The sequence below is a fragment of the Coloeus monedula genome, assembly GCF_965178545.1.
Source record: "Coloeus monedula genome assembly, chromosome: 28".
Lineage (NCBI taxonomy): Eukaryota > Metazoa > Chordata > Aves > Passeriformes > Corvidae > Coloeus > Coloeus monedula.
In genome coordinates this window covers 3,905,341-3,933,158 of record NC_138808.1, presented here as the reverse complement: position 1 = coordinate 3,933,158, position 27,818 = coordinate 3,905,341, and the positions used below count along the sequence as shown (strand labels likewise).

At 63.7% G+C, this 27,818-nt stretch overlaps 1 protein-coding gene across 1 annotated transcript; it reads left to right on the top strand.

Moving 5' to 3' along the window:
* Window positions 1-668: 668 nt before the first annotated feature.
* FER1L5 (fer-1 like family member 5) lies at window positions 669-27,129 on the top strand (the record flags this gene model as incomplete). Its single annotated transcript, XM_082298297.1, has 49 exons — window positions 669-753; window positions 987-1,042; window positions 1,122-1,213; window positions 1,294-1,402; window positions 1,477-1,614; window positions 1,692-1,820; window positions 1,896-1,958; window positions 2,507-2,557; window positions 3,308-3,338; window positions 3,571-3,686; window positions 3,765-3,876; window positions 4,583-4,662; window positions 5,200-5,268; window positions 5,391-5,434; window positions 6,244-6,320; window positions 6,416-6,492; window positions 6,886-6,999; window positions 7,083-7,230; window positions 8,067-8,191; window positions 10,724-10,837; window positions 13,692-13,844; window positions 14,466-14,579; window positions 15,262-15,425; window positions 15,505-15,619; window positions 15,695-15,797; window positions 16,197-16,360; window positions 16,802-16,978; window positions 17,859-17,970; window positions 18,044-18,381; window positions 19,094-19,210; window positions 19,298-19,396; window positions 19,968-20,301; window positions 20,469-20,557; window positions 20,660-20,701; window positions 21,419-21,550; window positions 21,628-21,783; window positions 21,864-21,955; window positions 22,075-22,204; window positions 22,620-22,855; window positions 23,396-23,544; window positions 23,913-24,052; window positions 24,470-24,558; window positions 24,658-24,753; window positions 25,129-25,270; window positions 25,369-25,468; window positions 25,981-26,189; window positions 26,275-26,384; window positions 26,462-26,600; window positions 26,869-27,129. The coding sequence occupies 49 exons, from the start codon at window positions 669-671 to the stop codon at window positions 27,127-27,129; spliced, it is 6,132 nt and encodes a 2,043-aa protein (XP_082154423.1).
* Window positions 27,130-27,818: the final 689 nt, after the last annotated feature.

Here is a 27,818-nt window from a genome sequence, read left to right as displayed (position 1 = left end):
GCGCGGGGCGCGCTCCCGCCTCTCCCCGCCCCTCAGCGCGCCTGCGCGGGGCGCGCTCCCGCCTCACCGCCTCCCCTCAGCGCGCCTGCGCGGGGCGCGCTCCCGCCTCTCCCCGCCCCTCAGCGCGCCTGCGCCGGGCGCGCTCCCGCCTCCCCCTCAGGGCGAGTGCGCCCGGCGCGCTCCCGCGGCACCGCCGAGTGTCCCCGTGGGAAGGGACCCGCGGGGATCGGGGAATGTCCCCGGGGCGAAGGGACACTCGAGGCTTATCCGGCCCCGCACAGCCCCCTGGGCGCTCCCGTAGGGTCACGGAGCGTCCCGCGGGGGGACACGGGGGACGTTACCGGGTGGCAGAGCCGCCCGCGCCGCCGGCCGCCGTTGGCACGCTGGGGCACGGGAACCCAACCGCCGTGCTGCTCGCCAGAGGGCTGATGGCACCTGGGGCTGGCGCAGTGGTGGCAGCTCCGTGGTGGGAAACCTGCGGCGGGTGACAGCACCTCGGGGGTGGCACCTTGGTGGCAGCCCCTTGGTGACAAACCTGCAGCCATCACCGGTGACAGCACCTCGGGGTGGCCCATTGGTGGCACTCCTTGGTGACAGCACCTCGGGGTTGGCACCTTGGTGGCAGCCCTCGGTGGCAGCTCTGTCCCCGGTGCCAGCGCTCCGTGGCCATGTTGCGGTGCCATGTGGTCGCCGTCCACATTCCCGGGGCCTCTGGCTTCGGTCCCGGTGTCCTGCTGTCCGTCTGCTTCCGAGGTACCGTGGGGTGCGGGGCTGGGCACACGGCGGTGGCCGTCCCCGTGGCACAGGGTGGCACCGGCCATGTGGCATTGACCATCGTGGGGTGGCCTCGCCGTGTGACGGGACGGTGCCAGCCACACCTGGGGACAGCGCTGGGTGTCCCTGTGCGTGGGGCCAGTGCCAGGCTTCCCCTGGCACCCCAATGTCCCCACCCTGAGGTGCCACCACCCCCTCCTGTCCCCACACAGGCACCTCCAGGAGAACCCAGGTGGTGCCCGAGGAGCGCAGCCTCGCCTGGAATGAGGTGAGGTGACCCTGGGCTGACCCGTGGTGGCACAGGGACACACGGGTCACCCCCTGACCCTTGTCACCTGCCCCCTCAGGAGCTGGTATGGCCGCTGGACACGTGTCCCCTGAATGCCACGGACACGCTGAGCCTGCGCCTGCGGCGCTGGGACCGCCCGGTGCCCCAGGGGTGAGTGACAGCCCTGGGTGGACACCCCGAGGTCACCCCCCTGAGCACGGCCACCCTCACCGTATCCCCCTCTCCCACAGGGACCTGGGTGCCACCACGGTGTCCCTGGACGAGTTGGTGGCCAACCCCAGCCTGCCGATGGCCCTCAGGGACATCCCACTGCTGGACCACCGGGAGCGGCGCACGGGGGTGAGCCCCCAGCCCACCCCACAGCACCCCGGGGTGTCCCCGGGCGCTGTCCCCGTGTCACTGTCCCTTTGCAGTGCACCGTCACCTTCCGCTGCTCCTACGACCCTCACGGCGCGGCCGGGGACCTCGGTGACACCGCGCAGGGACAGGTGGCACTGGAGCCACCCCGCTGCTCCGGGACGGGCCCTGCGGACAGGAAAGAGGATTTCCAGGTATGGCACCCACGGGCGCGGTGACAGCCGGGGGGGTGACGTCCCCTCCCGGCCACCACGTCACCGCCACCCCGCAGGTCCGGGTGAGGGTCATCAAGGGCCGCCAGCTGCGGGGCAAGGACATCAAACCCGTGGTGAAGGTCCTCATCGGGAAGCAGAACTTCCGCACCCGCAGCCGCAGCGGGAACAACCCCTACTTCAATGAGGTGACACCGGCGAGGGGACACGGGGACAGACAGTGTCCCTCGGGCTGCCCTCACCGACTTCGGGCTGGTTTTTAGGTGTTTTGCCAGAATTTCCACCAGACGCCCGAGCAGCTGGTGGCACAGCCCATCCGGATCCAGGTGGGAGGGGTTGGTGGCACCGGGGGGGACACAGGGACACAGGGTGACAGGGACACAGGGTGACAGGGACACAGGGACAAAGGGACAGAGGGACAAAGGGACAGAGGGTGACAGGGACACAGGGACAGAGGGACACAGGGATAGAGGGACAGAGGGTGACAGGGACAGAGGGACACAGGGACACAGGGTGACAGGGACACAGGGTGACAGGGACACAGGGACACAGAGACACAGGGACAGAGGGACACAGGGTGACAGGGACACAGGGACAGAGGGTGACAGGGACAGAGGGTGACAGGGACACAGGGACAGAGGGACAGAGGGACACGGGACACAAGGACACGGGGACATAAGGACACAGGGACATAGGGACACAGGGTGACAGGGACACGGTGACAGGGACAGAAGGACACAGGGACAGAGGGACACAGGGACACAGAGACACAGGGACAGAGGGATATAGGGACATAGGGACACAAGGACACAGGGACAGAGGGACATAGGGACACAAGGACACAGGGACAGCCGTGTCCCCTTCCCCGTCACAGGTGCTGCGTTCACCAAACATCTGCACCAAATCCGTCATCGGCGTCTTCGAGGTGAGGAGTGGAGGGTTGGGAATGGGGGATCGGGAATGGGGTGTCGGGAATGGGGGATCAGAAATGGGGGATCAGGAATGGGGTGTCAGGAATGGGGGATCGGGAACAGGGCGTTGGAATTGGGTGTTGGGAATGGGGCATCAGGAATGGGGTGTCGGGAATGGGGGATCGGGAATGAGGGATCAGGAATGGGGTGTTGGGAATGGGGGATCAGAAATGGGGCATCAGGAATGGGGTTTTGGGAATGGGGCATTGGGAATGGGGCATCAGGAACAGGGTGTTGGGAATGGAGGGTCTGGAATGGGGTGTCAGGAATGGGGGATCTGGAATGGGGGATCAGGAATGGGGTGTTGGGGATGGGGGGTCTGGAACAGGGCATCAGGAATTGGGTTTGGGGAATGGAGGGTCTGGAATGGGGTGTCAGGAATGGGGAATCTGGAATGGGGCATCAGGGACGGGGTGTCGGGAATGGAAGATTAGGAATGGGGCATCAGAAAAGGGATGTTGGGAATGGGGGATCTGGAATGGGGCATCAGGATTTGGGGATCGGGAATGGGGCATCGGGAACGGGGTGTTGGGGATGGAGGGTCTGGAATGGGGTGTCAGGAATGGGGGATCAGGAATGGGGCACCAGGAATGGGGTTTTGGGAATTGGGTGTTGGGAATGGGCTGTCAGGAATGGGATTTTGGGAATGGGGTGTCGGGAATGGGGCTGTCGGAGCGCTCTCACCCCCTTTGCCATTCCCACAGCTCGACGTCGGCACCGTCTACTCTGCCCCAGGTAACAAGAGGGTTGGGGTGACACTGGGTGATGCTGGGGTGACACTGGGGTGACACTGGGGTGATGCATTTTGGGGGATGTTTCAGGCAGGCCCTGGTTGGGGTTGAACCAGTGATTTTGGGGGGACACCGTGCGTTTTGGGGGATGTTTTAGGCAGTCCCTGTCCCGGGGTGACCCCGGGGTGACCCTGTGGGGTGTCTCTGGTGACACCGCGGGGTCCCCTCCGTACCAGGGCGCAGCCTGAGCGGGAAGTGGCTGAGCCTGCGGCACCCGCGGCACCGCGACGGCCGCTCGCAGGGCTTCCTGCAGCTCAGCCTGGCCGTGCGCCGCGCCGGCGAGCGCGCCCAGGTGAGCCCCCCGCCCTCCCCCGCGCCCCAAAAACCCTCCCGGGGGGGGTCCCCACTGTGTCACCCCCTCCCCACCAAGGAGCAGGAGATGCCGGCGGGGGACGAGGACGTGGCGGCCAACCTGCTGCGGCCCCCGGCCGGCGGCACCGCGCTGCTGCTCCGCGTGTTCCGCGCCGAGGACCTGCCGCGGGGTGGGGAGCCCGGGGTTTGGGGTGCGGCAGGATTTGGGGACCCCTTTGGTCACCACAGGGTGGGGACACCGGGGTTTGGGGTGAAGGGTGGGTTTGGGGACCCCTGTGGTCACCACAGGGTGGGGACGCTGGGATTTGGGGTAGGGGAGGATTTGGGGACCCCTGTGGTCACCACAGGGTGGGGACACCGGGATTTGGGGTGAAGGGCGGGTTTGGGGACCCCTCTGGTCACCACAGGGTGGGGACGCTGGGATTTGGGGTGGGGGTGGGTTTGGGGACCCCTCTGCTCACCACAGGGTGGGGACCCCGGGATTTGGGGTGAAGGGTGGGTTTGGGGACCCCTCTGGTCACCACAGGGTGGGGACCCCAGGATTTGGGATGAAGGGCGGGTTTGGGGACCCCTCTGGTCACCACAGGGTGGGGACACCGGGGTTTGGAGACCCCCCTGGTCACCGCAGGGTGGGGACCTCAGGATTTGGGGTGGTGGAGGATTTGAGGACCCCTCTGCTCACCACAGGGTGGGGACCCCGGGAATTTGGGATGAAGGGTGGATTTGGGGACTCTCTGCCCACCGCAGGGTGGGGATACCAGGAATTTGGGGCGGGGACCCCCTGATCGCTGCAGGGTGGGAACCAGGGGGCATTTGGGGGTGGGGATGGATTTGGGGACCCCCCCCAAAATCTCCCTGCTCCCCATCACCGCGCAGCGGAGCCACCGCGGCCGTGCCTGGGCGGCACCAAGGGCTCGCTGAAGGTGTCGGTGCGGGTCGCCTTTGGGGGCAGGACGGTGAGTGCCGGGCGGGTAACGGGGTTCTGGGGGTGCCGGGCAGGGAATTGGGGTTCTGGGGGTGCCAGGCAGGGAAATGGGGTTCTGAGGGGGTGCTGGGCTGGGAATTGGGGTTCTGAGGGGGTTCTGGGAGTGCCGGGCCGGGAATTGGGAGTTCCGAGGTGGTTCTGGGGGTGCCGGGCAGGGAATTGGGGTTGTGAGGGGGTTCTGGGGGTGCTGGGCAGGGAATTGGGGGTTCTGAGGGGGTTCTGGGGGTGCCGGGCTGGGAATTGGGGTTGTGAGGGGGTTCTGGGGGTGCTGGGCCGGGAATTGGGGTTGTGAGGGGGTTCTGGGGGTGCTGGGCAGGGAATTGGGGGTTCTGAGGGGGTTCTGGGGGTGCCGGGCAGGGAATTGGGGTTGTGAGGTGGTTCTGGGGGTGCCGGGCAGGGAATTGGGGTTTTGAAGGGGTGCTGGGGGTGCCGGGCCGGGAATTGGGGTTCTGAAGGGGTGCTGGGGGTGCCGGATCCCTTTGGGGGCTCACACCTTTCCCCACCGCAGCTCTGCACCCGCGGGGTGCCCCCCGATGCCAACCCCGAGTGGAACGAGGTTTTCTTCTTCCCCTTGCGGGTGAGGAACCCCACTCCCAGCCCAACACGCCCCCCACTCCCCGTCCCCCGAACAGGGGGACCCCAAAAAGGGGGGATGCCCCCATTTCCACACCCACACTCGGCGCTGTTGTGTCCCCGCAGCTGCCGCCCATCTGTGACGAGATCCAGCTGGAAATCCTCCGGGGGTGAGCGGGGACACGCCTGGCTTTGGGGGGGGACAGCCCCGGGTTTGGGGGCAGCCCTGCGGGTTTGGGGGCAGCTCCGGGTTCGGGGACAGCCCCGTGGGTTTGGGGGCAGCCCCGTAGGTTTGGGGACAGCCCTGTGGGTTTGGGGGCAGCTCCAGGTTTGGGGGAAAGTCCACTGGATTTGGGGGACAGCCCCGTGTTTGGGGACACTCCATTGGGTTTGGGGACACCCCCGCAGGTTTGGGGACACCCCCGCAGGTTTGGGGGACACCACACCGGTTTGGGGGACACTCCATTGGGTTTGGGGGACAGCCCCGGGTTTGGGGGACACTCCACTGGGTTTAGGGGACAGCCCTTGGGTTTAGGAGACACCTCTCAGGTTTGGGGGACACTCTGTTGGGTTTGGGGACACTCCATTGGGTTTGGGGGACACTCCATTGGATTTGGGGGACAGCCCCGGGTTTGGGGGACAGCCCTGGGTTTGGGGGACACTCCATTGGGTTTGGGGGACAATCCTGGGTTTGGGGGACAGCCCTTGGGTTTGGGGGACAATCCTGGGTTTGGGGGACACTCCATTGGGTTTGGGGGACAGCCCCAGGTTTGAGGGACACTCCACTGGGTTTGGGGGACAATCCTGGGTTTGGGGGACACTCCATTGGGTTTGGGGGACAATCCTGGGTTTGGGGGACAATCCTGGGTTTGGGGGACACTCCATTGGGTTTGGGGGACAATCCTGGGTTTGGGGGACACTCCATTGGGTTTGGGCCCCCCCTCACATTCGGGGCACCCCTCACCATGCCCCCCCGCAGGTCGTGCCGCAGCAAAGTCCTGGGCAGGGCCACCCTCAGCCTGTCCCAGCTCTACCGGGACCGTGACGAGCTCGAGGGTGAGCGGGGTCACCTTGTGGGGTCCCCGGCAGCCAGACCCCCTCCCCACCCCGAGGAGGACCCCAACCCTGAACCCCCTTTTCTCTGCCCCCAGAGGGGACCCCCAGTTTCTTCCCCTCCTTCGGACCCAGCTTCCTGCCCTTCTACGGACCCCGGCCGGACGCTCCCAGGGTACGGAGCAGGTGGTTTTTTGGGGGGGGGGGGGGGAAATGGGGGTTTTTGGGTGGGCAAATGGGGCATTTGTGGGGAAAATGAGGAGTTGTTGGGGCAAACTAAGAATTTTTGAGGGTGATGGGATGTTTGGGGTGAAAAGGGGAAGATAGAGGAGAAAATAGGATATTTAGAGGGAGAAATGGGATGCTTGGGCCTGTCACTCCGAGTTTGGGGAATGGGAAAGGGAATTTCGGATGTTTTCAAGGACAGTGGGACATTTGGGGTGAACACAGGGGGAAGGGAAAACGGGCCATTTGAAGGGGGGGGGGAAAACGGGGAACCACTGGGGCAAATGCAGGATTTTTGGGATGAAAAGGGCACAACCCCACAGAGCCCCTCGTGGTTTGCCAGGACGCCGGGCTGGTTTATCGGGGCCGGGTGCTCCTGGAGATCTGCACCCACCTGGGAAACCCTCCCGGCCGCCAGCGCGACACCGTCACCGCCCTGGAGGCGGAGCGGGCGCAGGTGGGGACACGGGGACACGGGGGCACGGTGCCACCGCCGCGCCCCAGGGCCCTGCTGAGCGTTTGTGGGGTTTGTCCTCGCAGCAGAGCCGCCTGCCCCGCTGCCAGCTGGGGCTCTGTGGGGTTTTCTACTCGGCCACCATGGTGCCAGGCGGCCCCGAGCCCCTGCGCCTCGAGCTGGGCATCGGCAGCGCCGCGGCCGCCACCGAGCCGGGGCTGCCCGCGTTCGACGGTGAGCTGGGGACACCGCAGGGGTGGCAGCGGGGGCTCGGTGCCACCGTCCCCGCCCCACCCTCGGCCCGGGCAGGGGGTGGGAATGGGGTCGGTGAAGGCGTGGGGGGAACGCTGGGGGTCGTTCGTGGCAGCGGTGGGGTGCGCTGGGAGGTGCCGCGGGTTTGGGGACGGGCGTGGGGTGGCACCTGCTGGGCGATGTCACCTTGCGGGTCACGGGATGCTTTGGGAGTCTTGGATAGCCCGGGAGGTCGCAGCTGCCGCTCGCCGGCGCGGGCGAGTCAGTGCCGACCTCCATTTCCCCCGATTTTTTTCCCCGATTTTTTTCCCGATTTTTTTCCTGATTTTTTTCCCGATTTTTTCCCGATTTTCCCCGATTTTTTTCCGATTTTCCCTGATTTTTTTCCCGATTTTTTCCCCATTTTCCCGGTTTTTTCCCGGTTTTCCCGATTTTTTTCCCGATTTCCCCGATTTTTCCCCATTTTTTATCCCCGATTTTCCCCCAATTTTTATCCCCGATTTTTTCCCCGATTTTCCCGATTTCTTTCCCGATTTTCTTTCCCGATTCTTTCGCGATTTTCTCGATTTCCCCCCCGATTTTGCCCTGATTTTTTGCCCTGATTTTCCCGATTTTCCCCCCGAGTTTCCCAATTTTTTCCCGATTTTTTCCCCGATTTTTTCCCTGAGTTTCCCAATTTTTCCCCGATTTCCCCCCCGATTTTCCCGATTTTTTCCTGATTTTTTCCCGGTTTTCCCCCGATTTTCCCAATTTTTTTCCCGATTTTCCCCCCGATTTTTTTTCCCGATTTTCCCGATTCCCCCCCCCCCCGATTTTAGGGAACCTCTACCACCACCTGCCGTGGCTCGGGGACAAACCGGTGGCCGCTGTCACCTCGCTCTGGGAGGACGCCGGGCACCGCTGGGACAGCCTGAACCTGCTGCGAGCCCTGTGCCAGCGCCTGGTGAGCCCGCGGCGGGCACGGGCGGGATGGACCCCAAATCCCCCTGGGAATGGGGTGGGAATGGGATTGACCCCAAATCGGGGTGGGATGGGCTGGGATTGACCCCAAATCCCCCTGGGAATGGGGTGGGAATGGGATGGACCCCAAATCGGGGTGGGATGGGGTGGGATTGACCCCAAATCCGGCTGGGAATGGGGTGGGAATGGGATGTGACCCCAAATCCGGCTGGGAATGGGGTGGGATTGACCCCAAATCCGGCTGGGAATGGGGTGGGAATGGGATGGACCCCAAATCGGGGTGGGATGGGCTGGGATTGACCCCAAATCCGGCTGGGAATGGGGTGGGAATGGGATGTGACCCCAAACCCGGGTGGGATGGGCTGGGATTGACCCCAAATCCGGCTGGGAATGGGGTGGGAATGGGATGTGACCCCAAACCCGGGTGGGATGGGATGGGATTGACCCCAAATCCCCTGGGAATGGGGTGGGAACGGGATGGACCCCAAATCGGGGTGGGATGAGCTGGGATTGACCCCAAATCCCCTGGGAATGGGGTGGGAATGGGATGTGACCCCAAATCGGGGTGGGATGGGCTGGGATTGACCCCAAATCCCCCTGGGAATGGGGTGGGAACGGGATGGACCCCAAATCGGGGTGGGATGGGGTGGGATTGACCCCAAATCCGGCTGGGAATGGGGTGGGAATGGGATGTGACCCCAAACCCGGGTGGGATGGGATGGGATTGACCCCAAGTCCGGGTGGGAATGGGGTGGGATGTGATCCCAAATCCAGGTGGGAATTGGGTGGGATGTGGCCCCAAATCCAGGTGGGAATGGGGTGGGAATGGGATTGACCCCAAACCCGTGTGGGAATGGGCTGGGATTGACCCCAAACCTGTGTGGGGATGGGATGGGATGGGATGGGATGGGATGGGATGGGGTGGGATGGGATGGGATGGGATGGGATGGGATGGGATGGGATGGGATGGGATGGGATGGGGTGGGATGGGGTGGGGTGGGAATGGGATGTGACCCCAAAGCCGTGTGGGAATGGGCTGGGATTGACCCCAAAGCCGTGTAGGAATGGGATGTGACCCCAAAGCTGTGTGGGAATGGAATGTGACCCCAAAGCCGTGTGGGAATGGGATGGGATGGGATGGGACCCCAAAGCCGTGTGGGAATGGGATTGACCCCAAATCCGTGCAGGAATGGGATTGACCCCAAATCTGTGCGGGAATGGGATTGACCCCAAAGCCGTGCAGGAATGGGATTGACCCCAAACCCGTGCGGGAATGGGATGTGACCCCAAACCCGTGCGGGAATGGGATTGACCCCAAACCCGTGCGGGAATGGGATGTGACCCCAAATCCATGTGGGAATGGGATTGACCCCAAACCCGTGCGGGAATGGGATGTGACCCCAAATCCATGTGGGAATGGGATTGACCCCAAACCCGTGCGGGAATGGGATTGACCCCAAACCCGTGCGGGAATGGGATTGACCCCAAACCCGTGCGGGAATGGGATGTGACCCCAAACCCGTGCGGGAATGGGATTGACCCCAAACCCGTGCGGGAATGGGATGTGACCCCAAATCCATGTGGGAATGGGATTGACCCCAAACCCGTGCGGGAATGGGATGTGACCCCAAACCCGTGCGGGAATGGGATGTGACCCCAAATCCATGTGGGAATGGGATGTGACCCCAAACCCGTGCGGGAATGGGATGTGACCCCAAACCCGTGCGGGAATGGGATGTGACCCCAAACCCGTGCGGGAATGGGATTGACCCCAAACCCGTGCGGGAATGGGATTGACCCCAAACCCGTGCGGGAATGGGATTGACCCCAAACCCGTGCGGGAATGCTGCGGGGCCGTTCCCAGGAGCGGAACCTGGCGCGGCTGCGGCGCTGCCGCGGGGACCCCGCGAGAGCCGTCGGGGCGCGGCTGCTGCGGGAGCTGGCGCGGGACTGCGCGTGAGCCCCGGGCGACCCCAAATCCCCCGAAACGGGGCCGGGGAGTCTCGGCGGGGGGAAATGGGGGCTGGCAGGCGGGGTTTGGGGAGTTTGGGACCCTTTGGGGCACGGTCTGGAGGGCGGTGGGACATTTGGGGTGGGGATGGGGGGACGGGGGGTATTTGGGGGGGAAATGGGGGTTTTTGGTGGGAGGATGGGGCGTTAGAGGGGAAAATGAGGCGTTTTGGGGGCGGATGGTGGATTTTAGGGGTGAAACTGGAGATTTTGGGGGGACCCAGTGGGGTTTTGGGGTGTCTCAGGGGGTCCCTGGGCTGGGGTGATTTTGGGGTGGCCCTGTGGGGTTTTGGGGTGTCTCAGGGGGTCCCTGGGCTGGGGTGATTTTGGGGTGGCCCTGTGGGGTTTTGGGGTGTCTCAGGGAGTCCCTGGTTTGGGATCATTTTGGGGTGACCCAGTGGGGTTTTTGGGGTGTCTCAGGGAGGCCCTGGCCTGCCTGGAGGCCCAGCCCACCCTGACAGCTCTGGACCAGCAGCTGCGCAGCTCCCGCCGGCTCCTCCTGCAGCACCTCGGGCGCGTGGCCGGCCAGGATCCCGAAAAAACGCCGGAATTCCGCTGGGACACGCTGGGAACGGCGGCCGAGGGGTGGCTGCGACGCGCGGCCGCCGTGGCCGTGGAGGTGGGGAATTGGGATCAATAAAATCCCCCAAAAGTGGGAAATTGGGATCAATAAAACCCTCGAAGTGGGAGATTGGGATCAATAAAACCCTCGAAGTGGGAGATTGGGATCAATAAAATCCCCCCCAAAGTGGGAAATTGGGATCAATAAAATCCCCCAAAGTTGGGATCAATAAAATCCCCCAAAGTGGGGAATTGGGATCAATAAAATCCCCCAAAAGTGGGAAATTGGGATCTATAAAACCCTCAAAGTGGGAAATTGGGATCAATAAAATCCCCCAAAAGTGGGAAATTGGGATCAATAAAATCCCCCAAATTGGGAGATTGGGATCAATAAAACCCTCAAAGTGGGAAATTGGGATCAATAAAATCCCCCAAATTGGGAGATTTGGATCAATAAAATCCCCCCCCCAAAGTGGGGAATTGGGATCAATAAAATCCCCCCCCCCCCAAAGTGGGGAATTGAGATCAATAAAATCCCCCAAATTGGGAAATTGGGATCAATAAAACCCCCCCAAAGTTGGGATCAATAAAATCCCCCAAAGTGGAGAATTGGGATCAATAAAATCCCCAAAGTGGGAGATTGGAGTAAATAAAATCCCCCAAAGTTGGGATCAATAAAATCCCCCGGAGTGGGAGATTGGGATCAATAAAATCCCCCAAATTGGGAGATTGGGATCAATAAAATCGCCCAAAGCTGGGATCAATAAAATCCCCCGGAGTGGGAGATTGGGATCAATAAAACCCCCCCAAAGTTGGTTTTTAGGGTGGGAAAGGGGGGAATTTGTCCCTGTGTGTGCATCACAAAATCCTGGCCTCTGCAGGCGCTGGTGCAGAATTTTTTTAACTTCTTTGTAGATTTTTTAGCGAGGGAATTCGTGTCCAAGTACGGAAATGGGATTGGGAATGTCAGAGATTGTGGGTTATAATGTACGGCAATAAATTAAATTATAATATGCTACAATTAATTATAGTAAGTGATAATTAAATATACTATACTAAAATATGATTTATGTTAAATTAGTTACGTTAATTGTAGTATATTATCATTATTATATTATATTATATTATATTATATTATATATATTAAATTATATTGTATTATTGGTTATTTATATTATACTATATTATATTATGTTATTTATATTATTTATATTTTATTCTATTTTATTCTGTTGTATTTTATTCTATTCTATTGTTACATTATTTATATTATATTATATTATATTATATTATATTATATTATATTATATATATTAAATTATATTGTGTTATTTATGTTATTTATATTATATTATTTTATATTACATTATGTTATTTATATTATTTATATTCTATTCTATTTTATTATATTTTATTATATTGAATTTTATTCTATTCTATTCTGTTACATTATTTATATTATATTATATTATATTATTATTATCTTTGTTGTATTATGTTATTTAGATTACATTAGATTCCATTATTTTATAGCGAAAATAAATATATGTATCACATATAACAGTATATATAGCATATATACTATATATACTGTTATACAGTAGTTAATAATTGCTTATAATTAATAATTAATTATAATTAATGGTATATCTAGTAATAGTGGTGTATAATAGGCTGTAGCTGATGTTACCTAATTAACTATTATATCGTGATATTATAATAGTAATGATACGGTAATTATTGTAATAGATGATAAGATGGGAAAAATAAGTATGTAGTCCTTTTAATAGTGCTGTTGTATAGTAGAGATAAAATTAATAATAATAGCAATAATTTTAAAATAAAAATAAAATTTTAAAATTAAAATAAAATAAATATTAAAAAATAAAAAATATAAATAAAATAAAAATAAAAATAAAATAAAAAATAAGAATTAAAATAAAAATGAAAATAAAAATAAATAAAATAAAAATAAAAATTTAAAAATTAAAATAAAAGAAAAATAAAATAAAAGCTAAAGATAAAATAAAAAATAAAGATAAAATAAAAATAAAAATAAATAATAAAATAAAATATAATATAATATAATTTAAAAAATATAATAATATACTGGAACGATTCGAGCAAAGGCCTCATTTCCCCGCCCATCCCCTGCTGGGGATGGTATTTTAGATGATGTAAAGTTATATAGTAGATATAAAATTAATCATAATAGCGGAAATAATAGTAACAACAACAACAATAACATAACAAAACAGCAGCAACAACGATCTTAATAATAACACTAATAATAATAACAATAACACTAATAATAATAATAATAACAATAATAACGAACCGCCCGGGCAGTTCCTGCCCCGGTTCCCGGTGCCGCTGCCATCCCGTGTCCCTGTGTCCCCTGTCCCGTATCCCGTGTCATCCCGTGTCATCCCGTATCCCGTGTCCCGTATCCCCTGTCCCGTATCCCCTGTCCCGTATCCCGTGTCATCCCGTGTCCCGTATCCCGTGTCCCCTGTCCTGTATCCCGTGTCCCGTATCCCGTGTCCCCGTGTCCGTGTCCCGTATCCCGTATCCCGTATCCCGTGTCTCGTATCCCGTATCACGTGTCATCCCGTATCCCCTGTCCCTGTGTCCCGTGTCCCCTGTCCCTGTGTCCCGTGTCATCCCGTGTCATCCCGTGTCATCCCGTGTCATCCCGTGTCATCCCGTATCCCGTATCCCGTGTCTCGTATCCCGTATCACGTGTCATCCCGTATCCCCTGTCCCTGTGTCCCGTGTCCCCTGTCCCTGTGTCCCGTGTCATCCCGTGTCATCCCGTGTCATCCCGTGTCATCCCGTGTCATCCCGTGTCCCGTATCCCGTGTCATCCCGTGTCATCCCGTGTCATCCCGTGTCATCCCGTGTCCCCGCAGCCCCAGGCCGGTGTCCCGGACGTGCAGCTGTGGCTGCTGCAGGGCCAGCGCCGGGTGGGCTCCGCGCGTGTCCCGGCCACCGATGTCCTGCACTCGCCACGCGGCCCCGGCGCCTGCGGCCGCCTCTGCGGGAGGATCCACACCCTGTTCCTGGTGGGAGCTCCCGGTGGCCCCTTGGCGTCCCCACAGCCCCCTTGTGTCCCCCAATCCCTTTGTGTCCCCCCTCAGCCCCTTTGTGTTCCCGCCAGCCCCTATTCCCACCTCATCCCCTCCATGTCCCCTCTATATTCCCTCTGCATCCCCTTCACACCCCCCCATTGTCCCCTCCATGTCCCCTCTATAGTCCCTTTGCATCCCCTTCACATCCCCTCCATGTCCCCTCCGTGTCCCCTCCATGTCCCCTCCGTGTCCCCTCCGTGTCCCTCCGTGTCCCCCTTCCTCACTGCTCCATGTCCCTCCTATATTCCCCTCCATGTCCCCTCCATGTCCCCTCTCTATTCCCACCTCCATGTCCCCTCCATGTCCCCTCGGTACCTGCTCCACGGCTCCATGTCCCCCTCATGTCCCCTCCATGCCCCTCCGTGTCCCCCTTCCTCACTGCTCCCCTCAACGTCCCCTCCCTGTCCCCTCCATGTCCCCTCTCTGTTCCCACCTCATCCCCTCCAAGTCCCCTCGGTGCCTGCTCCATGTCCCCCCGTGTCCCCTCCCTGTCCCCCCACGTCCCCCCGGTGTCCCCCCGTGTCCCCCACGCCGCAGTGACCCTTTGTGCCGCAGCGCTGCGGGGACATCCACGCGCAGGTGCGGGTCCGGCTGTGGCTGGGACGGGTGGCCGAGAGCGGGGACCTGCCCCGGCTCCTCGAGGGGACCCTGCGCTTCTACACCGAGACGGTGGGGACAGTGACACCCGCGAGGGGACAGTGACACCCGGGAGGGGACAGTGACACCTGGGAGGGGACAGTGACACCCGGGAGGGGACAGTGACACCTGGGAGGAGACAGTGACACCCGGGAAGAGACAGTGACATCCGCGAGGGGACAGTGACACCCGGAAGGGGACAACAGCCGGGAGGGGACAATGACACCTGGGAGGGGACAACAGCCGGGAGGGGACAGTGAAACCCGGGAGGAGACAGCGACACCTGGGAGGAGACAGTGACACCTGGGAGGGGACAGTGACACCCGGGAAGAGACAGTGACACCCGGGAGGGGACAGCGACACCCGGGAGGGGACAGCGACACCCGGGAAGAGACAGTGACACCCGGGAGGGGACAATGACACCCGCGAGGGGACAGTGACACCCGGGAGGGGACAACACCCCGGGAGGGGACAGTGACACCCGGGAGGGGACAGCGACACCCGGGAGGGGACAGCGACACCCGGGAAGAGACAGTGACACCCGGGAGGGGACAGTGACACCCGCGAGGGGACAGTGACACCCGGGAGGGGACAACACCCCGGGAGGGGACAGTGACACCCGGGAGGGGACAGTGACACCCGGGAGGGGACAACACCCCGGGAGGGGACACCATCCCAAAGCGTCCCCTAACTCCGCGCCCCGTGTGTCCCCCAGTACGAGAACCAGACGAGGCTGCTGGGGAAATGGGGGCCCCGGAAGCTTTTGGGGCGCCCGGCGTTCTCGGACAGCTCCGGCCGAGCGGGGCCCCCCCCGGACGAGATCCGGCCCCCCAAGGGCTGGCGCTGGGATGGTCCCTGGAGCGTGGAGCGGCCGCGGCGGTGAGCGGCACGGGCCACCCACCCACCCTGCCACCGTGGGGACCTCGGTGACGCCAGCGTTGTCCCCTGGTGTCCCCAGGGTGCTGCCGCGCAGGGACGCCGAGGTGAGCGCGGTGCTGGAGGAGCTGTACGAGAACCAGAGCCGCGATTCCAGCGGGAACTGGAGCCCCTCTGGCACGGGCAGCACGGACGCCGTGAGTGGGGACAGCGTGGGGACACCGCGGGGGTGACACGGGAGTGTCGGGGCTCAGGTGTCGCTGGTTTTGCAGAAGGGAGTGGCGGTGCCACCGAAGGAGGAGGTGGCGTGTCCCCAGGGCTGGCGCGTCACCAGCGACTGGCACGTGGACACGGCGGGGACCGTGGATGAGGACGGTGAGTGGGAGGTCCCGGTGGGCACAGCGGGCTGGGGGTGACAGGGACAGGGGGACAGGGATGGGGGTGACAGGGACGGGGGGATGGAGGTGACAGGAATAAGGGTGGCAAGGGTAGGGGTGGCAGGGATGGGAGTGACGGGATGAGAGTGTTGGGGATGGAGGTGGCAGGGATGGGGGTGGCAAGGGTAGGGGGACAGGGACAGGGGTGACAGAATGGGAATGGTGGGGATGAAGATGAGAGAGATGGGGTGACAGGGATGAGGGTGGCAGGGATGGGGTGACAGGGATGGGGTGACAGGGATGGGGTGGCAGGAATGAGGGTGACAGGGATGGGGTGGCAGGAATGAGGGTGACAGGGACAGGGGTGACAGGGAAGGAGGTGACCCGCGTGCTGCAGGTTGGGAGTACGGGGTGGCCACGGAGGACGGCAGCCCCCCGGCAGCGTGGCACGGCAGGGGACAGCCCTGCCACACCGTGCGGCGCCGGCGCTGGGTCCGGCTCCGCCACAGGGACACGGACAGCTGGACACGGGAGCAGGACACGGACACCCTCAGCCCCCTGGTGACAGACATGGGGACAGCGATGGGGCGGTGGGGATGGAGGCGGCAGGATGGGGGTGACAGGGTGGAGGTGACAGGGTGGGGGTGACAGGGTGGGGGTGACAGGGATGAGGGCGGAAGGAAGGGGATGGCAAGGTGGGGGTGACACGGACAGGACAGTGGGGATGGAGGTGACAGGGACGGAGGGGACAGAAATGGGGGTGATAGGGATGGAGACGGCAGGGTGGGGATGACAGGGGTGGGGGTGATGAGGGTGGAGGTGACAGAGATGGAGGTGACAAGGATGGGGTGGCAGGGTGGGGGTGCCGGGGATGAGGGTGGTGGATTGGGGTGATGGGGATGATGACGACAGGGAAGGGAGTGATGGGAATGAGGGTGACAGGGCCGGGGGTGACAGGGCCACTGTCCCCATGTGACGCTGTCCCCGTGCCGTGTCCCACAGCAGGACCCGGAGGAGCTGTGGGAGGACGAGGCCTGGCAGCCCGAGTGCTTTTGGGGTTGTGCCTTCCAGCCCAAGGTCCCGGCGGGTCCCCGGTGCCGCCGGCGCCGCTGGCAGCGCAGCCTGGTCCCCGCGGAGCCCACACCGGTGGCACCGCTGTTCCTGCTCCGGGGAACCCCGGTAGGAGCTGGGCTGGGGGCTCCGGGAGGGGCCTGGGGGAAGGGGAGAGGGAAGGATTGGGGCAGAGGGATGGGGGATGGAGATGTGGGGAGAGGGAGGGAGGAATGGGGGAATGGGGGGACGGATGAGGGAGGAAGAGAGGGAGGGATGGAGGGATGGGGAAGGGAGGGAGGCATGGGGGGATGGATGGATGGATGGATGGAGGGATGGATGGATGGAGGGATGGATGGATGGATGGATGGATGGATGGATGGATGGATGGATGGATGGATGGATGGAGGGATGGATGGATGGAGGGATGGATGGATGGATGGATGGATGGATGGATGGATGGAGGGATGGATGGATGGAGGGATGGATGGATGGATGGAGGGATGGAGGGATGGATGGATGGATGGATGGGTGGATGGATGGATGGATGGATGGATGGATGGAGGGATGGATGGATGGATGGATGGGTGGATGGATGGATGGATGGATGGATGGATGGATGGATGGATGGAGGGATGGATGGATGGATGGATGGATGATGGATGGGTGGATGGATGGATGGGTGGATGGATGGATGGATGGATGGATGGATGGATGGATGATGGATGGGTGGATGGATGGATGGGTGGATGGATGGATGGATGGATGGATGGATGGATGATGGATGGGTGGATGGATGGGTGGATGGATGGAGGGACGGATGGGTGGATGGGTGGATGGATGGGTGGATGGATGGACGGATGGATGGATGGACGGATGGATGGATGGATGGATGGACAGATGGGTGGATGGATGGGTGGAGCCCTGTGGAGACGGGCCATGACAGGACAGGAGGCCGCAGGGCCGGGGGACAGCAGGGTCCCCCCACGCCACCCCTGTCCTCTCACAGGACACCGAGGACCCGGCCCAGGACAATCCAGCTGTGGTCCCGCAGCTGCCGGAGGGCTCCTCCCTGACCCCCCTTCAGCAGCCCCCTCTCTTCATCCTCTGCAGCTTCCAACGTGAGCCCGGGGGGCCGGGAGGGCCCGGGAGGGCCCGGGGGTCCCAGCCCCTCTCACCCCTGCCTGTCCCCAGGGCCCGGCCGCTTCCAGCTCCGCTGTTACATCTTCCAGGCGCTGGATCTGGCGCCCGGCAGCGCCAGGACCTCCATAGGTGGGACCCCCCCAGCCCCCAGCCCCCGGCCCCCGGCCCGGTGGCGGCCCGGGGCGCTGACGGTGTCGTTGTCGCCAGATGCCACCGCCCACGTGTCGTTCGCGTCCCTGAGCCAGCGCACCAGGACGGTGCGGGGGGCCCTGGACCCGCTGTGGGAGCAGACGCTGCTGTTCCCCCGGGTGGTGCTGTTCGGGGACCCCCGCGGGGTCCGGGATGACCCCCCGGCCGTGGTGGTGGAGGTGTGTGACCAGCGGGGACAGGTACGGGACACACCGGGAGGGGGGGACCGAGGGGAAAGGGCGGGGGGGGGTGAGGGATGGGGCAGGAGGGAGGGATGGGAGCAGGGGGATGGATGAGGGATGGGACAGGGATGGAGGGATGGAAGGATGGAGATCGGGGATGGAGGGACAGAGGGGTCAGGGATGGAAAGATGGGGATCGGGGATGGAAGGATGGGGGCGTCAGGGATGGAAGGATGGGGGGATCAAGGACGGAAGGATGGGGGATCAGGGCTGGAGGGATGGGGATCAGGGATGGAAGGATGGGGGCGTCAGGGATGGAAGGACAGGGGGGTCAGGGATGGAGGGATGGGGATCAGGGATGGAAGGATGGGGGCGTCAGGGATGGAAGGACAGGGGGGTCAGGGATGGAGGGATGGGGATCCGGGATGGAGGGACGGGGAGTGTCAGGGAAGGAGGGACAGAGGGGTCAGGGATGGAAGGACGGGTGGGTCAGGGATGGAGGGATGGGGGATCAAGGACGGAAGGATGGGGGAGCAGGGATGGAAGGATGGGGCGTCAGGGATGGAGGGACAGAGGGGTCAGGGCTGGAGGGACAGAGGGGTCAGGGCTGGAGGGACAGAGGGGTCAGGGCTGGAGGGACAGGGACACCCGTGGCTGGGGGAGCCCCGCGCTCAGGCGCTGCCTTGCAGGGTGCCGGTGTTTTCCTGGGGAGGTGCGTGGCCATCCCGCAGGTGTGGCTGGATCTGGACCACCGGGAGCCCCCCCGGCTCCAGCCTCACCCCCTGCAGGGGCCGCGGGGTCCGGCCGGGGAGCTGCTGGCGGCCTTCGAGCTCCTGCACGAGGCCGAGGTGAGGGGGTGGCCCAGGGGTGGCCGGGGTGATGCCGAGGGCACCCAGGGGTCAGTCCCATGGTCACTGTGTCCCCCTCCCCGGCAGGACGGGTCCCTGGCTGCGCTCAGCCCCCCACCACTGAGGAAGGACGAGTTCAGCATCCCCCGGGAGCTGCGGCCACGCCTGCAGAGGGTGGCGCTGGAGGTGGGAGCCCGGGAGGGGACAGGGCGGGGACAAGGAGGGAGCGGGGAATGGGATGGAGACGGGGCTGGCTGGGCACAGGGATGGGCACAGGGATAAAGGTGGGATGGGCACAGGGATAAAGGTGGGATGGGCACAGGGATGGGCACAGGGATAAAGGTGGGATGGGGACAGGGATAAAGGTGGGATGGGGACAAGGAGACGGAGACTGGGAATGGGCCAGGCTATGGGCAGTGCTGAAGGTCCTGGGGACGGGCTGGGGACAGGGACAGAGGACGGAGACAGGACAGGGACAAGAACAGGAACGAAGCTGAGAACCGGCACAGAGGGGCGGAGGCAAGGGCAGCACAGGGCCAGGGATGGGCACAGGGACACGGATCAGGCCAGGCACCTTCAGCCTCCCAGCAGCGGGCACCAAACCCCCCGAGGGGCCCCGGGACAGCCGCGGGGTGACAGGAGCCGCGTGTCCCGCCAGGTGCTGGCCTGGGGGCTGCGGGGGCTGCGCGGGGCCGTGCGGGAGCCCCGGCTGGAGCTGCAGTGGGGGGAGCAGACCCTCTGGACGCCCCCGATCGAGGACATGGCCGCCAACCCCAACTTCCCCAGCAACGCCTTCGTGCTGACCCTGGTGAGCGGGGGAGGGCTGGGGGAGGGCTGGGGGAGGGACCCCAACCCGCGGGTGGCACCGCGGCTGAGCCGGGCGCGTCCGCAGGCGCTGCCCGAGGAGGAGCGGCTCCTGCCGCCCATCCGGCTGCGCCTGTGGGACAGGGCGGACACGGAGCGCCGGCTGCTGCTGGGACAGGCCGGCGTCAGGGGCCTGGGCCGGTACCGCTGCCCCCCGCCCCGCCAGGAGCAGCTGCTGGGCTCCGGCAATCCCGGGAATGGCTCTTACACCGCTGTGTCCGTGCCAGGTACTGCCCGTCCTATCCCTGCCACGTCCCGGCTACCTCCTGCCCCATCCCTCACCTATGTCCGGCGTCCTCTGGCCTGTCCCCGGTGTCCCCTGGCCTGTCCGCGGTGTCCCTACCCCGTCCCCGGTGTCCTCTCTCTCAGCCCTGCCCGTCCCTCTCTGCCGCAGACGAGCTCCTTTCCCTGCCCGTCACCTCCAGCCGCTGGAGACGTTGGTGTTTCCTTTTCCTCGCCACGGCCCCAGCCAGGATGGCTCAGGTGGGTCCCCCGGGCACCTGGCACCAGCCCTGGCACCGCTGGGCACCGGCACTCCCCGGCCCTGTGCCTCAGTTTCCCCCAAGAGCCCTTTGCTCCCTGCAGGTCCTGCTCAGCTGCCTCAGAAACAACAGGGCCACGGACCAGGTGGGAATGGGGCTACCGGGGGGCCACCGAGGCCACCAGTGACCACCTGTGCCCACCTGCTCCTGCTCCCCACCAGGACGAGGAGGAGGAGGAGGAGGAGGAGAGGGACTGGTGGAGCAAATTCTACGCGTCCGTGGAGGACAAGGACGCCCGATCTCCACGGGGAAAAAACGGGGACAGGCTGAAGGTGAGCCAGAGCCTGGGACCCGCATCGGGGTGGGGACAGGAATGGCTGGGGACGGGGATGGGGACGGGGATGGGGACGGGGATGGGGACAGGGATGGGGACAGGGATGGAGACGGGGACGGGGATGGGGATGGGATGGGGACAGGGACGGGGATGGGGACCGGGATGGGGATGGGGACGGGGACGGGAACGGGGACAGGGATGGGATGGGGATTGGGACAGGACGGGGATGGAAACGGGCTGACGGCAGGGAGGAGGGAAGGGGTGGGTGAGGACGAGGTCAGCACTGAAAACAAGACGAGGACAAGGACGGGGACGAGGAGGGAGTGGGAATGGGGATGGGAATGACAGTGGGATGGGGGCAAGAATGGGGATGAAGCTGGAATGGGAACAGGGATGAGGATGAAGCTGGAATGGGAACAGGGATGAGGAAGGGGCCGGGGCTGCGGTGAGGAGAAGCCCCACGATGGGGCTGGGGGCGGTGGCCGGACTGGGCGCGGGGATGACCCAAGGCCGGGTCCGGCCCCGCAGATCTACGGCTGCGAGCTGGAGGCGGTGCCCGAGTTCGAGGGGCTGCAGGATTTCTGCCAAACCTTCCCCCTTTACAAACCGGGCCGTCCCCCCCTGCCCGGGCAGCACCCCGAGCCCGTGGGCAGCTTCAAGGTGGGTGAGACCCCCGCCCCGTGGGACCGCGGGACTGGGACAGGACCCCCGGGGGGTGACACAGAGGGGTCTCTCAGGGGCTTTTCCGCATCTACCCCGTGCCTGAGGAGCCCGGGGTGTCCCCCCCGGCCCGCTGCTTCCAGCGGCTGCCGCCCAGCAAACCGCAGGAGTGCCTGGTGCGGGTCTACATCGTGCGGGCCTTCGACCTGTCCCCTCGCGATGTCACCGGGCTGGTAAGGACAGCACGGGACCCCCGGGGCGCCGGGCAGGGCCCCGTGCGCGGTGCCACCCCGGTGTGCCCTCCCTGCCCCAGAGCGATCCCTACGTGCGGGTGGCTCTGGGCAAGAAGACGCTGGGAGAGCGGGACCGGTACGTGCCCAACACCCTGGAGCCCGTTTTTGGCAGGTAGGGCCGGGGGGGTGGCCCGTGGCAGTGTCACCCCGGGGAGGGTGGCCCATGGCAGTGTCACCCCGGGGAGGGTGGCCCATGGCAGTGTCACCCCCAGGGTGGGTGGCCCATGGCAGTGTCACCCCGGGGAGGGTGGCCCGTGGCAGTGTCACCCCAGGGAGGGTGGCCGGTGGCAGTGTCACCCCGGGGAGGGTGGCCCATGGCAGTGTCACCCCCAGGGTGGCCGGTGGCGGTGTCACCCTCAGGGTGGGTGGCCCGTGGCAGTGTCACCCCCAGGGTGGGTGGCCCATGGCAGTGTCACCCCGGGGAGGGTGGCCCATGGCAGTGTCACCCAGGGTGGGTGGCCCATGGCAGTGTCACCCCCAGGGTGGGTGGCCCATGGCAGTGTCACCCCCAGGGTGGCGCTGGGCTGGGGGGTCCTGGCACTGAGAGGAGGGTACTGGGGGGGAGGGGGGGAGCTCATTCCCGGTGGCAGCGTGGCCCTGTGCCAGCCTGGCCCAGTGCCACCAGCTGTCCCATTTTCCCTAGAATGGTGTATCCAGGTGCCTCCAGCTGTCCCATTCCCAGTGCTGGTGTGGCACCAGACCTGTGCCACCAGCTCCCCATTCCCAGTGCCCCCAGCTGTCCCATTCCCAGTGCTGGCACCTCCCTGTGCCCCCAGGTCCCCGTCCCCGCGGGTCCCCGTCCCCACGGCAGCCCCGGGGCTGAGGACATTCCTGCCACCAGGATGTTCGAGCTGACGGCCACCATCCCGCTGGAGAAGGACCTGCGGGTGACCATCATGGACCACGACAAGGTGCCCCCGGACCAGGAGATCGGGAGCACCACCATCGACCTGGAGAACCGGCTGCTGTCGCACTTCCGCGCCCACTGCGGGCTGCCCACCCTGTACCACACGTGGGTGTCCCCAGGAGGACGGGGGGACACCGGGGTCACCGGGGGGCTTGAGGGGGGTGGGCACAGGGAGGGACACGGGGGGCAGCTGGCGAGAGGGGTGGGCACGGCGGGGTGGGGATGGGGCGGGAAGGAGGAGCGGGGCAGGGATGGGGGGCACGGGAATGGGGGGAAGGATGGGCACGGGGGGGTCAGGGTGGGGTGGGGACGGGGGGCACAAGGAGGTTGGGATGGGGTGGGCACAGAGGGATGGGGGGCACAGGAGAGTTGGGGAGGGATGGGAAGGGGGATGGGGAGTGAAGATGGGGATGGGGAGGAAGACGGGAACAGGGATAGGGGTGGGGATGAAGGAGAGGATGGGGATGGGCGCAAGGACAGGGACGAAGGCGGGGATGAGGATGAGGAGGGCGGGGTGGGCACAAGGAGGTTGGGCTGGGCACGGCGGGGTCCGTGGGGGATACACGGGGTGGGCACAGCGAGGGGCACACGAGGGTGGGGGACACACGCAGAGGAGGTGACCGCCGCCCCTCCCGCTGTCCCCAGCGCGGGCCCCGCGTGCTGGCGGGACCAGCTGTGCCCCAGCCGGACCCTGGAGCTCCTCACCGGCCTCCGGGGGCTGCCCGCGCCCCTCTTCAACCCCCAGGGCACCGTGCTGACCCTGGACGGGCAGAGCTTCGAGCTCGGACATTTCGGTGAGCGGGGGGGGGGGGGGGGTGGGGGAGGCTCGTGGGGGTTTGGGGGTTCTGGGGGGATCTGGGGAGGGTCTTGGGAGGAGCCTGAGGAGGGGATGGGGGGGAGTTTGGCGGAGATCTGGGGTTGTTTTCGGAGAGGCTGGGGGGTGGAGGGTTGGGGGGGACTGAGAGGGGCTTGGGGGGCCTGGGTGGGAGTCTGGGGGGGAGTATGGAGGGGAACTGGTGGGGGATTTTAGGGGGTCTGGATGGGGATCTAGGGGCGAGTTCTAGGGGGAGATCTGGGTGGGTCGGGGGGGGGGGGGTCTGGGGGAAATTGGGGGGATCTGGGGGGGGGTCTGTGCCGGGTGGGTGACGGGTCGGTGTGACAGAGAGTGGCCCCCCCGTGTCCCGCCACCCCGGCGAGCCCCGGGAGCGCCTGGCCCTGCACGTGCTGAACCTGTGCGAGCTCGTCCCCGAGCACCTGGAGACCCGCAGCCTCCAGAGCAGCGCCCAGCCCGGCCTCGAGCAGGTGGGGACACCGCGGGGTGACAGGGACACCGCGGGGTGACGGGGACACCGCGGGGTGATAGGGACACCGGGGCGGTGATGGGGACCCTGGGGTGACAGGGATGTGGCCAGCGAGGGACCTCAGGGTGACAGGGACCATGGGGTGTGCCAGGAGGACAATGGGGACCCTGGGCTAACAAGGACCCCGGAGATGGGTGCCAGGGACCCCAGGGGTGGCCGATGGAGCCCGGGGGTGACAAGGACAGCTGCTGGGCGGACAAAGGGACCCCGCAGCGATGAAAACCCCAAGGCAGGGAGGGCTGGTGGGTGTGGGGGGACCTGATGAGGACCCCGGGGCCGTGGGGACAGCGAGGGGACAGAGAGGGGACAGCAGGGGGACAGCGGGGGGCCCGGTGCCAGCCCGCCCGTGTGTCCCCAGGGCAAGGTGCAGATGTGGGTGGACATCTTCCCCACCAGCCTCGGCCCCCCTGGGCCCCCCGTCAACATCGATCCCCGCAAGGCCGAGGGGTGAGTGACCGGCGAGCCCCGCGGAGGGGACAGGGCCACCTCCGGCGGGGACAGGGCCAGCCCCGGGAGGGAGGTGACGCGTCTCTGTCCCCTCCCGAGGTACGAGCTGCGCTGCGTGGTGTGGAACGTGCGGGACACGGAGCTGGCGGACACCAACCTGCTGGGACAGCGCATGAGCGACATCTACGTGACCGGGTGAGCCCGGGCACCCCGGCTGTGCCCCCGGCTGCGGGGTCCCTGTCACCCCCCGGCAGCTGTCCTGGTCATCCCACAGACCCCGTCACCCATCCCCAGGTTCTCTGTCACTCCGGGGTGTCCCCCTCTGTGTGGCACAGAGTGACAGAGCAGTGTCCCTGCGGGGTGGCACAGAGTGACAGCAGTGTCCCCCCCCGCAGGTGGTTGGGGTGGCACAGAGTGACAGCGGTGTCCGTGTGGGGTGGCACAGAGTGACAGGAGTGTCCCCGCAGTTGGCACAGAGTGACAGCGGTGTCCCTGCGGGGTGGCACAGAGTGACAGGAGTGTCCCCGCAGGTGGTTGGGGTGGCACAGAGTGACAGCGGTGTCCCCGCAGGTGGCTGGACGGGCTCCCCGAGCAGCGGCAGCAGACCGACATCCACTATCGCTCCCGGGACGGGCGCGGGGCCTTCAACTGGCGCTTCGTGTTCCCCTTCGAGTTCCTGGCGGCCGAGAAGCTCTGCGCCATCCGCCACAAGGTCAGGGGACACCCCGGGGCAGGGACGGGGCGGGGACGGGGCGGGGACAGCGCGGGGACAGCGCGGGGACAGCGCGGCCCCTCCGTCGGCCTCCCCAGGAGCACGTGTGGAGCTCGGATGAGACGCTGCTGAAGGTGCCGCCCAAGCTCATCCTCCAGGTGTGGGACAACGACAAGTTCAAGGCGGACGATCTGCTGGGTGAGACCCCTGCCCGTGTCCCCTGGCGCGGGGGGAGGCAGGGGGTGGCCACGGGGGACAGAGAGCGGCCACTGGGAACGGGGAGCGGCCACAAGTGGTGGGAAGCAGACGCTGGTGATAAGGAACGGGCACCGGTGATAAGGACAAGCCACGGTTGACTGGGAGCACCCACTGGGGACAAGGAGCACCCCAAAAGGGGTGGGAACCACCCAGGAGTGATAAGGAGTTCCCAGTGCTGATAAGGAGCACCCATGAGTGATGAGGGGCACCCACTGGGGGTGGGAAACACTGACTGGTGATAAGGAGCTCCCAGTGCTGATAAGGAGCACCCCCAAGAGATGAGGAGCAACCACCGGTAACGGGGAGCAGCCGCTGGTGATAAGGAGCTCCCACTGGTGATAAGGAGCTCCCACCGGTGATAAGGAGCTCCCACCGGTAACAGGGAGCAGCCGCTGGTGATAAGCAGCTCCCGCTGGTGACAGACCTGTCCCTTCCTGGCCGTTTCCCCGCAGGGATCCTGGAGCTGGAGCTCACCCGGCTGCCCCGGCCGGCCCCCACCGCCCGCCTGTGCCGGGCCGGGCCCCAGGACCTGCCCTGGTGCTCCTGGCCCCGGTGCCGGGCCCCGGTGCCGGCGCGCTCCCCGCTGAACCTGTTCCGCAGGAGGCGGGCGCGGGGCTGGTGGCCCTGCACGATGCACGAGGACAGCGGCCAGCGGCTCTCTGTAGGTTGGGGACATGGCGGGGACGGCTCTGGGGGGGTGGCAGGGACAGATCCCCCACCCCAACCACCCCCGCTGGGCCCCGCAGGGGAAGCTGGAGCTCACCCTGGAGCTGCTGAGGGCGCAGGAGGCCGAGGAGCGGCCGGTGGGGAAGGGTCGGGAAGAGCCAAACAAACACCCGACGCTGCCGGAGCCCAAGTGAGCCCCGGGAGGAGGCGAGGAGGGGCCGGCGGGGAGGGGACACGGGGGTGGCTGAGCTCGGTGTCCCCCGGCAGGCGCCCCAAGTCCTCGTTCCTGTGGCTGCGGTCCCCGCTGAGCCTCGTGCGCCACGGGGTGCGCTGGCGCTGGTTCCTCTGGGCCGGCCTGGGGCTGGCGGCCTTTCTGCTGCTCCTCCTGCTCCGCTCCTTCTTCCCGGTGAGCACGAGCCCAGGACGGCCCCGTTGCCGTCCGGGAACGCCCGCTGAGGTCCCCGTGTCCCCTCCTGCAGGGTTCTCTCACGGTGAAGGTGGCTGACCCGCGGCAGCTCCTGCATCCCTCCGAGCCTCTCCCGGGCGGCATGGGGACGAAACCCTGAGGAACCGCCCCCCCAGTTTCCCACTCTCCTGGCTCTGAGCCCCCTTGCCGAGCTCCTGTCCCTCTCATCAGTGGAGTCTCCAGCCAGGAAGGGGCTGTCCTGTTGCAGAGCCTGGATGCTGACGGGAATGCCGAGGGAGCTGCCCATCCTCGCTCCCTCACCAACAAAACCGTGTCCAGCCGCCACCAAGGCATCGTCGCTGTCTCTGCGGGCTGGGGAGGGGCACGGGTACGACTCATGGAGCAGATCCCCAAGGCCAATCCCAAATGCAGCCCCAACTCCAGCCTCCACCCCAGCCCCAGCTTTGGGTCCAGCTCCCGAACTCAGCCCCGATTCCTGCCCGAGCCCCAACACCGCTATCAGCCCTGACCCCAGTGCCAGCCCCAGTCCCAAAGCCAGCCCTAACGCCCACCTCACATTCAGCACTGACCCAGCGCCGGCTCGGAGCCGCCCCCAGCCCCAATCCCACCCAAATCCAGCCCAAATCCCGCTCTGACCGCGGCCCCTCCCACACCCCGCCCTCAAACCAGGCCCCAGCCCGACCCCTCCCTCATGGACCCCCGACCCCTCCCTCATGGACCCCCGACCCCTCCCTCATGGACCCGCCCGCCTCTCGACCAATCAGATCGCTCCGCTGCGTTCTGGTCCCGCCCCTCACACCTTGGTGCTCGACTCCCATTGGCTGCCGTGCAGGGAGGCGGGGCTTAGGCTGGCTATATAAGGCGGCGGCGGTGCCGGGCCCTCAGTTGAGGTCCCGGCGCGGCGGCGGCAGCGGAATGGAACGGAACCGCCAAGGCCGCAGCCCCGGGAGCGGCCCGGCCCTCAGCGCCGCGGCCCTGGAGCAGGGCTGGTGTGGGGGGTGGTCGGAAGGGAGCTGGGATGCGCCGCTTCTCGCCGCCGATGCGCCTTTTCTCGCAGCCGCCCTTCTCGGGCACCTGCGCCGGCTGCTCCAAATGGGAGTGGGAGCGCCAGCCCCCCCGGCTCGGCAAAGGTAGGGACGGGAAACCGCTGGGACAACGAGGGACAGCACCCCCGGCTCGGCAAAGGTAGGGCCCCGG